At 36.7% G+C, this 14,435-nt stretch overlaps 2 protein-coding genes across 2 annotated transcripts; both read left to right on the forward strand.

Annotated features, from left to right (window-relative positions):
- The first annotated feature begins 7,743 nt into the window (after positions 1-7,743).
- On the forward strand, positions 7,744-9,178 carry LOC109189690 (protein FAR1-RELATED SEQUENCE 5-like). The gene is made up of 2 exons (XM_019340301.1): positions 7,744-7,765; positions 8,304-9,178. The coding sequence occupies exons 1-2, from the start codon at positions 7,744-7,746 to the stop codon at positions 9,176-9,178; spliced, it is 897 nt and encodes a 298-aa protein (XP_019195846.1).
- A 146-nt stretch (positions 9,179-9,324) lies between these two features.
- On the forward strand, positions 9,325-11,385 carry LOC109189691 (protein FAR1-RELATED SEQUENCE 5-like). Its single transcript, XM_019340302.1, has 3 exons — positions 9,325-9,437; positions 9,879-11,211; positions 11,359-11,385. Exons 1-3 carry the CDS (start codon positions 9,325-9,327, stop codon positions 11,383-11,385), a joined length of 1,473 nt encoding a protein of 490 aa, XP_019195847.1.
- The last annotated feature ends 3,050 nt before the right edge of the window (positions 11,386-14,435 follow it).

The following is a 14,435-nucleotide window of genomic DNA, read 5'->3' on the forward strand; positions in this document are numbered from 1 at the left end:
CTAAATGGTAGAAACGAGGATCTCTAGTGGGTGCCTTCATCGTTCTTGACCTTCTTGATAATCATAAATTAATCAAGTACTCTCTAAATTTACCTTCTAAAAATACTGTCCCAACACAATTTCAAAACGTAATAAATTACCCAAATATAATTATACTCCGTACTATAATACCATAAGCAATTCACACTTCATAAGTAAATTCGATAATCCATTCACCAAGCTATTGCATTTCTCATATGCTCGGATCGATTAACCTTTACCACTACTATCAATATTAATTTTGAGAGGCCTTTTTAGTGATGTTTACTTCTCTTGTGTAATTTACAACTTTACATACTATTACACAAGAACTAGTATGATTTACACAATACACATTATCAAGTAATGACTGTGATTTTCTATCGACACCTAAACAACATATTAATTTTGACAGTACTTATTTCCAAGTTCACTTATTATTGCAATATATATATATATATATATATATATATATATATATATATATATATATATATATATATATATCATAACCAACCATTATTATTTAATATGCATGGGTCCTCAACCTTAAAAATAATAACAAAATACTCCAGGCCAACAGACCAAGCTGCAATCCAATTGTATTATTAAATATGTACACCTGACCCCTTAATATTATTATTGTTTAACTTGTCCACTTGACGACATAAATTACGGTTTAAGAATCATAACATATATATATATATCGTAGATCGAATAATCCTAATTTTAATTTCATCATTAAAATAATAATAATTAGAGTCTGTTCATGCAAACTATGCATTTGTCGGCAAGTAAGTATGCCTACTCATGCACATTAAAAATAAAGATTTGCATGTATTTAATTAATAAAAGACTCTGATCCTATGAATGTGGTGCTTTAACATAATAACAACAATAACAACAACAACAACAACAATAATAATAATAATAATAATAATAATATGCAAATTATGTATGTACTTGTGAAGAATTGTTCCGTACCTGGATACGACTGCACCCAAAGTCCTCCAGACATGTCTGGGCCCATTGTAGTGTACTCATTCACAAGTTCCATAGTTCGCAGGTTATTGTCAGTTCTCACCTAATTAGAAATATATATATATATATATATAGTATGTACTATGTAGTAGAAAACAATACAAGCGTATAAATGTAATTATAAAAAGAGTGTTACTTGCAAATTTTGCATGTGTCGGTAAGTAGGGGTGCCTTTTGTTGTTTTATGAAATGGCCTTCTTCTTGTCTGTATCTATGATAAATATAATAGTCCAGCAATGTTGACGTGTGGAATCTTAATTGCTTAAATGCTGGATTATATAAATCTCTTTATTTACTTTTATATTATGACTAGTATTTTCTATGCGTGATGTGTAAAAATATGTGTCTAATATTAATATTTTATATTAAAAATTTTAATTTATTTAGATTTAGATAGATATTTTTATTATTGTAAATAATAATAATAATGATAATAATCATATTAATATTAATATTAATAATATAAAATATTTTTATAAATTTGATATTTATATTTTAGAAAATAACTAACATATAACTCCAATATATAATGTGTATATTATTATTATTATTATTATTATTATTATTATTATTATTATTATTATTATTATTATTATTATTATTATTATTATTATTATTATTATTATTATTATTGAAGATAATAAAATATATGGTAGATGCGTGTGCATGTTAACAATAGTGGAAAAAGATAATGAAAGTTGTAACGGTAAGGGTATGCTTGTTCAAAATATTATATAATACAACTCTTACAGCATAATGTATAGAAAAATATACTGAAAAAACAGACATAAATCAAGGGTATGGTATAACTTTCATTTGCACTTATTAGTTTTTAGATATTTGATTCTAGTTCATTCAAGTAGTAGGGAATTAAGTTATATTTAAGTATAAGATTGAAAGTTTGAACTGGTAGGAGAGATTCAACTCAAGCTCAATTGGATTAATATAATCTTGTATAGAGTATGGATACAAGTGCAATATGAAAAAAATTATATATGACTCAGTCCCAAAAGTAAGCATGTAGAGCCCGATTCTCATACCAGAAGGTTACATAATTTGGTTCAGATAGCTGACGTTGTTACAATGTAGTATTTAATCTGTTCATATCTACTGAGACACAACACAAAGAGTCAATACCGCCCCACTGAGGCTCGAACCCATGACCTTTCATTTTAGAGAGTCACTTCATACTACTAGACCACAAAGTCATTGACGAGATTTTTTGTAAACAAAAGATTTTGCCAAGCACCTTGCGCTCAGATGGCATGTAGTGACCTCTTCCATGTAGGAGGTCATGAGATCGAGCCTTAGTAGAGGTGTTGTTGGCGTTGTTGACTCTATGTCCTTCATTAGGTTAAGAATGTATGTTTGAACAGATACTATAAAACAATTAGGCCATTTTCAAACAATTCTTCCAATTTGAAGGTTTCCAACAGGTCATCTCCCAAATTAATTATTAAAAAAAAAAAAAAAAAAAAAATTGGAATCCAGCCGGAGACGACCGTCTCCGGCCGGAACCAGTTTTTTTTTTTTTTTTTTTTTTTTTTTTTTTTTTTTAAAATTTAAATAATTAATTTTTAAAATTTAAATTTTAAAAAATAATTAATTTGGAAGGATGACCTGTTGACCTGTTGGAAACCTTCAAATTGGAAGAATTGTTTGAAATTGATTAGTTTAGGGACCCAATTGTTGGTTTTTTAAGTTCAGTGGTCTAATTGTTTTACCGTGTGCAGTTCGATGGCCTATTTAACCCTTATTCCAATATTATATAGTATGAATGTTAAGAAGCTAAGTCACATACAAGTAGATACTGAAAAGAATATCAATGCTAAGCAAATTTGGTAGGTTTATATTTTTTTTGGGGGAAAAGGGAGGGGGTAACCCAACCTGATTTGGTAGGTTTATATTAAATTATTAATGTATTGACTATTGAGTGAACAAAAATGCCAAATGGCACCCTAGCATATAGTATGATCCCTATACCATTAAAAAAAAAAAATGAAAGTTACTTATACAAATTAAGGTTTTAATTAAACATTATAAAATAAATAAGATATGATATTTTGAATAAGAAAACAATATTGAAAAAGTTAAATTTCATCACACTCTTTATTAATCTGTCTAAGTGCAAGCTCAGTCAACGTGCCTAATTTGACCATTAATATAATATTGAACAATTAATTAAACAGGCCGAAGATTATTTAATTGATTGTATAGATTATTAATTATAGAGTAATACTATACCCTTTTTTTTTTTTTTAGAAATACTATACTTAGTTTTTTTTTTTTTTTTTTTTTTTTTTTTTTCTACTTATTGACGTGACAAGTGACAATTTGTTTTTCTAAAAAAAAAAAAAAATAGGCCACATTTTTTTTCCCTTCCTTTAACTATATCAAGACGACAACACATAAAACAAGAATAGAGATGACTCTAATAATCAAGTTAGTCAAATAGTTGATTTGGTAATTATAATGTTTCAAATTTGATATTATGTGACACTAGTAAGGGTGTCAAAGTGGGCCGAAACTCGTATCCGTCCTGCCCAAAACAACGTTGTTTTGTTAAATTGTGTGGGGAGTTGACGCGACGGACACCGTTTTATGTGTATTATGTTAAGAGTTTATGTGTATTATATTAAGAGTTTATGTGTATTATATATGTTAAGAGTTTATGTGTTTATGTTAAGAGTTTATGCATATTATGTTAAGAGTTTATGTATATTATGTATTATGTGTATTATCCTTTCAAAAAAGATTATGTGTATTATGTTAGGAGTTTATGTGTATTCTATTATACAATAATGTACATTCTATTATACAATTATGTACATTTGAATCATGAGATTTAAAAAAATAATAATAATAACAGTAGAAACGAGAAACGAAATTTCAAAAAAAAAAAAAAAACATATACAAAACGATGTCGGTTTGAGCCAAAGTGCACAATGCATTGTGCGCCCTGGTACAGGATATAATTTGCCGATCATTGAAAACATGAGTTGCGGGCCAACCCGGGGCCATGCTATGCTTAATAAAAAAGAATAAGAAGAGTTTTTTTTTGATACTATTGACTCTATTAAAACTAGTAATTCACTCGTGCGATACACGGGGAAAAAATTATGTTATTATAAATATAAATAAAAAAATAGAAAAAATAAAAATATTTTAAATTGTTTAATATAATAATATTTTTGAGCTTCCATTGGTCAAGTATTTATTATTTTTATAGAATGCAAAATTATAATTAAAATTTTGTATGGTTAATATAATCTCTAATTATGTACATATTCAAATAAACTTATAGAGAGAATTTACATAATTACATTGATTTATTCTTAATTGTATTTCATCTATATTATAATTTTCACAATACGAATAATAACTAAGATAATTACATTTAGAAAGCAAATTTCAAATTTTGTATGAGAAAATTTAAACTCTAATTGAACACATTTTTATATGATTATATAATATATTTTAAATTATTTAATATAATAATATTTTTGAGCTTCCATTGGTCAAGTATTTATTATTTTTATAGAATACAAAATTATAATTAAAATTTTGTATGGTTAATATAATCTCTAATTATGTACATATTCAAATAAACTTATAGAGAGAATTTACATAATTACATTGATTTATTCTTAATTGTATTTCATCTATATTATAATTTTCACAATACGAATAATAACTAAGATAATTACATTTAGAAAGCAAATTTCAAATTTTGTATGAGTAAATTTAAACTCTAATTGAACACATTTTTTTTTATATGATTATATAATATATTCTTTATGCACATGGCATTCCATAAACTCAAATGTCATTTTATAAGTCCAAGACCACTTTTTGTGGAGATAGTTCAAATGTATTTTTTTTCTTTTAAAAGTCCTAAGTTTAGACATCCAGAAAAACATACGATATATACATTTATATATATTTAAATTTTTATTTATGGCTTAAATGATTTTTTTTTTTTTTAATTCTGAAGTACAATAATTGACCCACGGCCCGCAACATTTGCTTTCTTCATCCCTTCTCGCTTCTGTCATTTCTTTGAAGCATTTGAGATGGAGAAAAATTATATGTAGAAGCTTGCATTAATTGCACTGTTTCAGATATTGAATAGGTTTTCATCGAAAATTTAATTAATATTGTAATCCCAAGAACCACCATAAATAACAAAAGCATATCAAATAGATTTTCATTGTAAAGACAGAGATTTAACTAATATTTCATCGTTTCATATTTTCTATTAATCGGGAATCGGAATCCTTAATCCTAATATCATAACATTTAATAACTCCATTAATTCAATAAATGTAATCCTTTGTTATGGGCGAGAAAAAAAAATAGCTATTTTATTTTTCAAATGTTGTGTGTTTTTTTTTTTTTTTTTTTTTTTTTTTTTTTTTTTTTTTTTTTTTAAGTAAAAGATGTTGTGACTATTTTATATTTATAGCTGGTAATAATAATAATGTTGGTAATTAATTGTAACATTAATTATTTCCCAACCATATAGCTTTATTATATGTAAGAAGATGTAATACTTTCTCAACCTAATACTAAAGCACAAAGAGCCCATGCTTCCACATAGGGTTCAAACCTGAGACCTCTCAAGTCCCATTCAGGGGCGGAACCAGTGTGGGGGCAGCTGCCCCCACTCACCCCAGCCCCACCCCTAGCCCTTGTATGTATATATATATATATATATATATATATATATATATATATATATATATATATATATATATATATATATATATATATATATATATATATATATATATATATATATATATATATATATATATATATATATATATATATATATATATATATATATATATGGTGAATCAACGATTTGGTCCCTCACTTATTCGCGACTTGTCAATGTTGCCCCTGAATCACGTATTCATCGATTTAGTCCCCGAAAATAATTGTTTTTCGTCAAATCAGTCCCTATAGCCGTATTCCATCAAGTCTCAGGCGAGAGCTCCGATTTGCCCTGGGCATTTTGGTCTTTTCACGCCTTCTTCTTCATTAATTCTGACCAAGCTTCGCCTAAGAAGCTCAAGCTCGCCGGTGACCAAGTCTCACATCCTAAAGCTCCTCCGGCAAGCCAAGTCGACGCCAGAAATGCAGACAACCTTAAACCCCTCGTTATCACAGCTCACGACAACCTTAAATCCCTCCTTTTCACCACCAAGTTGTCCAAATCTTGCGAGACAATTTCGCCCGCAAGGCCTCCAAATTCGTGCTGCACCTACTGGCCAACGTTTGCCAGAGAGGGAGGAACCGGATCAAGGCGGCGGAGACCGGGGCGGCGACCGTGCTGATCGATCTACTGCTAGACACGAACGAGAAACGATATTGCGAGTGGAGTCTAAGCGTACTGGAGCAGCTTTGCCGGTGCGCGGCGGGGTTGGCGGTAGTGTCGAGGAAAATCCTGAGGGTGTCGCAGGTGGCGAATGAGAGAGGTCTGAGGATCTTGTACTCCATCGCCAAGTTCTCTGCTACTCCCAGTGTGGTGCAAGAGAGCTGCTGAGATTCTCAAATTGCTTGCTAAGCAATGGAAGAATTCTCCTTGCACGCCGGCGTTCTCCATGCAGCGTTTATTCGCCGCGTTTTCTGACGCGAGGGACCTTAGGGTTTGGAGAACTTTGGTTTGCATTTCCGGCGTCGACTTGGCTTGCCGGATGAGCTTTAGGATGTGAGACTTGGTCACCGGCGAGCTTGAGCTTCTCCGGCGAAGCATGGTCAGAATCAATGAAGAAGAAGGCGTGAAAAGACCAAAATGCCCAAGGCAAATCGGAGCTCTCGCCTGAGACTTGACGGAATACGGCTATAGGGACTGATTTGACGAAAAATAATTATTTTCGGGGACTAAATCGATGAATACGTGATTCAGGGGCAACATTGACAAGTCACGAATAAGTGAGGGACCAAATCGTTGATTCACCCTATATATATATATATATATATATATATATATATATAGTACATGTATTAGATATAAATATAAGAAAACAGCTAAAAATAATAATAGGAGTGTTAGACTAGTTGGTAGATGCGTGTTTGGCCTTGTGAAAGGTTGAGGGTTTGATCTTCATTGCTATTTTTGGAATTTCAACTACTTCTTAAATTCTTCTTTATGTTTTTACAATCACTGTTGCTGTGTTTTTGAATTTCAACTTCTTTATGTTTTATAATCCCTATTGCTGTTTTCGACTTTCATATGGTTTTCTAATATATATATATATATATATATATATATATATATATATATATATATATATATATATATATATATATATATAGGGTGAGCTTCAGGTGAGAACCATCTTAAGGTAGGAACGTAAGAACTAATCCAGGCCTTTGAATCCCATCTAATCAATGGGTTAGATTGATTAAACATTAATAAGGAGACCATTAATAGAAATAATTAAAAAGGATATTAGGGTAATTTTCAACACCAAACAATTGATAATTAATATTAAATTCATATCATCCCAATAATGTAGGGGATGCAACGCTCAAGGACTCTAATTTGTCTACAAATCACGCCACAACAACACTGCTCCAGAAAACTCTCCGACAACTCTTTGCGAATTCCGGCCGGCCAAGTGCAGCGGGAAGCATCTAAAGCAGCGGACCAAGTGATATTCGACGGTAGGAAAGATGGCAACAGGATACAACAACAGTAAGTGCAATCTATGAATATGTACACATGATTTTGTATGCAACTTAAATTGGGGGGGGGGGGGGGGTGTGGAATGGTAATGGATTGTTTACGCATACACTCAGGCATCACATTAAATGAAATGGCACTGTGCGCGGTTGCAAGCGGAAACAGTGATGTGCATGTCTTGCCCTACTGGGTTTAAACACCTAATGGGCAGCACCCGAACCGCTGCGGGGCACACATTGCCCTAGGCATACGCAGCTATGTGCACCCACAATTAAGAGGAAGTGCACAGACGAACCCACATGTAGCATTATGTGCACACCAATCCGCCCATAAGGGCACAGACTTAGCCACAATGTCGGAGTAGTGATACTAACTTCTGCTCATGGCATAATCCCCTTAGTCGGGCCGCACGTGAGGCGGAGGGTGCACCTACGGTCCCATTACTGTGCCAACAGGGTGGTCAAACCCAGTCACCGTGCACTTTGGTTATAACCTGAGTGCCACACAAGTCCAATACATATTGAACTAACAAATTTGCACCCCTTGACAGGTGAAGACGGCTTAACAGGGAAACCAACTGGGTGTTTGATGAACATCTCCCCCGGATCAACAAAGTACTGGACCCCACAGTGTGAAGCGGCCAAAACGCCTTTTGAGGGACAAGTGTTCACTACTTTGGAGGGAGGAATTGAGTTCTACAAAGCTTATGCCACTACTACTGGGTTTGATGTGCGGCGCGCTTCCGAAAAAAGGGATTGGCAAGGGCAAATCACGTGGAAGTATGTGTTGTGTTCACGTTCTGGCTTCAAACTCCCTACCGGCCAAGGGGACGGGGTAGGGGTGCTATCAGCCGAAGACAATGCCCCACCTAAAAGGCGCCGTGTCACGAATAGGGTGGGGTGCAACGCTAAAATAATATTTAAGAGAGTAAAGGACGGAAATGGTTATGAGGTATCGGCAATTGAGGAGCGCCACACCCACTTGTTGTGCACTGCAGTTTCTAGGCCCTTCATGAAGGCAAACCGGAAGCTAGACCTTGGGCACCAAAACTTCATCATCAATTGTGCCAAGGCAAATATCGGGTACACCAAATCATTTACACTATATGAAGAGATGGTTGGAGGGTTTGAGAATGTTGGAGCTACAGTAACAGACTTCGGGAATTACAGAAGAGATATAATGGCTTACATAGAAGGCGCAGATGCCCAATTAGTGATTGACAAGTACATGGCAAAGAAAGATGTGTCCACCGACTTCTATTTTGCCCACGATGTTGATGAGCTTGACCAACTGTGTCGAATATTTTGGGCAGACCCACAAGCTCGCCACAGTTTCAAACTATTCGGCGATGTTATGTCCTTCGACGCCACATACAGTACAAACAGGTACATACCACACCCTACACCTACATTTATGCTCTCATAGACCAATGTTCACGGATGATGTTACAAAGTGAGTGCACAGAATTAGTGCGAATGGTTGCCCCGGCACCACAAATGGTCTCCAATGTGGCAGGACCACTTGGGGTGCACTCCCATTTAGGGTGATTGCTGTCTGCACTACAATAGACCATGGAGACTGGGCATGACCCTGCTGAGTGGGGCACTCAGTTTGACCCCATCGGGTACAGAGTCGGGGCTAGATATGCACACCCCCAGAGGCTAGAAGTGCACACAGCGACCCAGTAAGCTAACCAGCTAGTTTTGCTACGCCTTTCTGTTTAACACTGTGCGGAAACCTAAAAACCAAAGCAATGCATGTTCGTGCCATACTGTGACATACAACATGGTGGCTTAGTGAACCACTCAACTTACTATGCTTCTCTATTTACATTTAACCCCAAAGGGTAACTAGTGCGACAGAATCCGTTTGCTGTTACAACCATTTGAGTGTGTACTGTGTGCACATATGCCCATAAACGTTCGTGCACCTGACCATTAAAGGCAGGTGCACACAGCTAATGCCCATAACGCACTACATCTCACAGTACACGAATAAGAATGTTCTGCTGTGCCTATCAGTTTCCTACGGGTCACCATGAACACACTTTTTTTGCATAGTGGTTGTCCCCACCCCCACTTAGTAACTAACCATTAAATTTTTATACACCATGTGATGACTACAGGTACAAGCTGGTGTTTGTGCCATTCACCGGGGTGGATCACCACAAGAAGAGTGTGACATTCGCAGCGGGATTAATTGCCAAAGAAGATGTGGACTCCTACACCTGGCTGCTCGAACACTTCAAAAAGGCAATGGGTAAAGTACCCGCGTGCACAGTTACCGACCAAGATCCTGCAATGAGAGTGGCAATATCGCGTGTTTTTGATACAACACGCCACAGATACTGCATATGGCACATCATGACAAAGGTTTGCGAAAAGGTAGGGCCTACATTAGCAAGGAACGAAGATTTCTTAAGAAGCCTAAATAGTGTGGTCTGGAATGAGACGCAAACAATTAGTGAGTTTGAAGCAGCATGGCAAACAGTAATGGAAAAACATGAACTGGTTGACCACAGATGGTTTACCCACTTGTTTGAGATACGTGAATATTGGATACCAGCATTCTTTAACGACATGTTCATGGGTGGCTTAATGAAAACAACCTCAAGGTCGGAGTCAGAGAACAACGTCTTCAACAGCTGCACTTCCCCACATCTAAGTTTAACGGACTTCTTCATAAAGTTTGAGAAAGCAATAGACAAACAACGCCACACCCAAACAAGGCTAAACGCAGATTGTGAGGACAAATTCCCAGAGTTGAAGACAACTTTATTGCTAGAGCGTCAAGCTGCTACAACATATACAATTGCTGTGTTCTATGATGTCCAAAAAGAGATACTCGAAGCATGCTTCTCATCCCAAATCATTAACAAAACAGTTGAAGGAAACACTATCAGACTTGAAATAGAGGATACAAACAAGATGGTGTACTCAGTGGAATACAATTCTGCCACCCAGACAACACACTGCACATGCAATATGTTCAATAGGATTAGACTACAGTGTAGGCATGTATTGTTGGCGTTTAAGGATGCACGTTTGGAAAGAATACCAGTACAATATATCACTCCACGATGGACCCGCATTACATGTTGGCCATACGTACAGCTTTATGCAAACCCTGAACTAGGCGAGCCTACAGAAGTTGTTAGTGGGGATACACGAATGGGTACCGTATTCGATGAGTTCTTCAAGTGTGTTGGGAACGCGTACGGTAACACTGATCGAATAACAGAGCTAGCACAAATGTTGAAAGAGTATAGAGAAAAGACAACAGAAAGCATGCCGCAAATGGAAACTAGAGCAAGGAAAAGTGGTATGATACGTAGCTTCTGTGGGTCAACCTCATCACCAAACATTTTGGTTCACCCCCCCGCCATTGCAAAGAACAAAGGTTCGGGAAAGCGATTGAAATCAGCAAAGGAGATCGCATCGGATGTAGCTGGAAAGAATGTAAGGAAATGTAGGACTTACAACAAGTACGGACACCATGATAGCCGCAACTGCGAGCTGCGACCAAAAAACCAAAAACAAAAAAAAAAAAAAAACTGCCTAATGGAAAGAGGCCATATGTTGATAGTGAGCACCTGCGATGGACAGTGTGTGCCATTTAGCCCTACTGCATAACAGTTTTTTAACATCATTCTTTAGAAGTGTATTTGTGTACGACTAATTATCACCAAACTTGTTTTTACATATATCTATATACGTGACATCATGAATCTGTGCTTTAGACCCTGCTCTTTAAGTAGGAGATGTACATGCCAATGTGCACCCCTAGCACACAGAGTGTGCCACACACCTCATACTGGGTACACGGTGCTCTTGTGCACCCATCCACAGTACTGGGTGCCTTCAAACGACACTAGAGTGCAGTATTTTGCACCCGAATGATTTTATTGCAATTGAGTATGAATACCCGACCGCCAATATCATTTTTCAGCAATACATACGTGGCGATGTAAATCGCGGCCAACCAATAATAGCGGACTGTGTGGTGGAAGAAGGTACAGCATACAGGTGTGTGCATATGTGAAGTTCTGAGTGTGCCAAGCTGGACATTGCGTGAGCACATACTTGTATGTGTCCGTGCACCTATGAACATACGACCCATTTACATGGCGCCAAGAATTACCCTACTCAAAACATACTAACAAACTAACAAGGTGAGTTCACCATACCCACCACCACCACCACCCAAGCCCCCCCGGGTTGATAAAATCTCTAGGCATACAAACATAAGGATAGCCGCAACTGCCAGCCGCGACCAAAAAACCAAAAAAAATAAAAAAAGACTAATAAAAAGAGGCCATATGCTGATAGTGAGCACCTGAGACTGAACGTGTGTGCCATCCAGCACTACTGCATAACAGTTGTCCACTAATTCTATAGTAGTCTACTTCTGGACGAATAATTGTCATCGAATTTGTTTCAACACATATGTATATACGTGACATCATGAATCAGTGAAAAGAAAAATGTTCTAGCTGCGGTTTTCTTAGTAGGAGATGAACATGGCAATGTGCACTCCTAGTAAACAGAATGTGCCACACACATTAAACCGGGTACGGGGGTGCTACCGTGTACCTGACCACAATACTGGGTGCCTTCCAACAACACCAGAGTGTAGTATTGTTTCACCAAACGGTATTATGGAAATTGAGTATGAATAACCAACGGCCAACATCATTTTTCAACAATAGCACCCAGTGACAGTGAGCACCTGAGACTGACAGTGTGTGCCATTCAAGTCTATGGCGTAACAGTAATCACCTCATTCTTTATTAGTCTATTTGTGTAAAAATAATGGTCATCGAATCTGATTTAACATATATCTATATACGTGCAATCATGTAGGCATAGCATACAGGTGTGTGCAGATGTGAAGTTATGAGTGTGCCGAGCTAGACATTGCGTGAGCACATACTTGTATGTGTCTGTGCACCGCTAAACATATGACCCAAACACGTGGCGCCAAGCATTCCTATACCCAAGAATTAATAACAGCGTAACAAGCATTACTATACTCAAGAATTAATTAGCACGCGTATAAACTAGGAATCTAACACCAACGAACATCACCCCACCATTTATTCAGAGAAAAATGTGCCAAATGAATCAAAAAATAAGGTCCATAATACCACGAGTAGACAAACAAAGTAAAATAGATAATGGACTAGCTACACACGAATCTATGTTGCACCCCCATCATCACGATATTCAACCGCGCTTCGAATGTTTTTCGAATGGTGTATGTTCAACTCGGCCGTCAAAATTTGACACATATAACTTGCCCTCAGCAAATCAAGGACACCACTATCCCCCTTGTGCAGACCACAATCCCATGCATTAACAGGCTGCCCCAAGAAACACTCCATGTGCCGCATAGCAAAGACTCCACAGTCCACTTTGTTATGCACATCCCGCCACCGCATCTGCATTCTCCTAGGGATAATTCTCCGTACAATATACCCATACTGTTCGTCAACCACGTCATCAAGGAACACAGACAAGAAATCTTTCTGTCAAAGGCACAACAACGTTAGGAAGCCACAGGAAAAAAATACACAACAAACAGCATGCCTAAAAACACAGGTGATGGGAAATGAAACCGACTAAGAAACACTGTGAGCACATTCAAGTATTCGTGTGCACTGCAGTGCACAACTGTGTGCCCCACAGGCAACTGTGTGCGTATACACATCAGTCGGAAACAGTGCAGGACAATATTGCCCGCAACGAACAGCAAACAACATAACCAAAACTAAACGCAGTGGGAAATCAATAACATACCAGCACATCAGGTGTACCCCCATACTTTGTCCCATTAGTCCCACTAGCCGACGAATTGTCGATTATGTCAATGCGTTTCCGAACCATGTCAACACTTATAACATAATAGTGCTCACTCTGAAGAATGGGGAAAATGAACTGCACATGACAAAAATAATTAGCTAACAACCATAACGACTACAAACAGCAAAAAACAAGACAGACATACACATTAATCTAACCCCCACACGGACACAAAACCACACAAAGAACTAATGCAACACCACACAACAGAAAACAGACAAACAATTACAAATACCATGTTAATGCTGCGCCATGACGCATAAGGAGACAACTTTAAACCCGCCTCCATGCGCTGAGAGAACCAATCAAGGCGACGTGCACGTGACTGAGACTGAGACACTACTGTATTGAGCTACACATAACCACAACACAAAATCGCAAACCAGATTTATCTACATATCACAATATTTTAAAAACAAGACAACAACAATACAAGATAACGTACCGTAGTCTCAATCGAAGCAAAAAACCTGCAAGGAGCACCGTCCGTCCGAGCCAACTCCCTTACGGTCAAAATACATGACCAACTATCAATTACGGCCACACGCAACTGGGATCCAATTTTCAAGGACAACAAATCCTCACGTGTCGCTGCCCACCCGTTATAGTTGAATAATTCCTCGTGGCTGGTACAAAAACACAACACACACATAAGATAAGCAACCACACAAACAGTTACCCAACAAAAGCAGAAGGAGGAAAACTTACATGTGAGCCCGGGGATTGTCCACGATCCAGTCATAAAACACATGCGAATCAGGGACGCTGGGCAAATATCTGGATATCAAACCATCACCACCTTGTGCTGAGCCCCCAACCGC

This window comes from Ipomoea nil, unplaced genomic scaffold, assembly GCF_001879475.1.
Source record: "Ipomoea nil cultivar Tokyo-kokei standard unplaced genomic scaffold, Asagao_1.1 scaffold1562, whole genome shotgun sequence".
NCBI classification, from domain to species: Eukaryota; Viridiplantae; Streptophyta; class Magnoliopsida; order Solanales; family Convolvulaceae; genus Ipomoea; species Ipomoea nil.

Excerpts from the sequence above, each read along its gene's own strand:
- LOC109189690 (XM_019340301.1), top strand. The coding sequence starts at position 7,744 with ATGGCAACAGGATACAACAACA. Across the intron at positions 7,766-8,303 it reads GGCAACAGGATACAACAACA|GTGAAGACGGCTTAACAGGG; the intron begins GTAAGTGCAATC and ends ACCCCTTGACAG.
- LOC109189691 (XM_019340302.1), top strand. The coding sequence starts at position 9,325 with ATGGAGACTGGGCATGACCCTGCTGAGTGGGGCACTCAGTTTGACCCC. Across the intron at positions 9,438-9,878 it reads GAAGTGCACACAGCGACCCA|GTACAAGCTGGTGTTTGTGC; the intron begins GTAAGCTAACCA and ends TGATGACTACAG. Across the intron at positions 11,212-11,358 it reads CGGATGTAGCTGGAAAGAAT|TGTGTGCCATTTAGCCCTAC; the intron begins GTAAGGAAATGT and ends TGCGATGGACAG.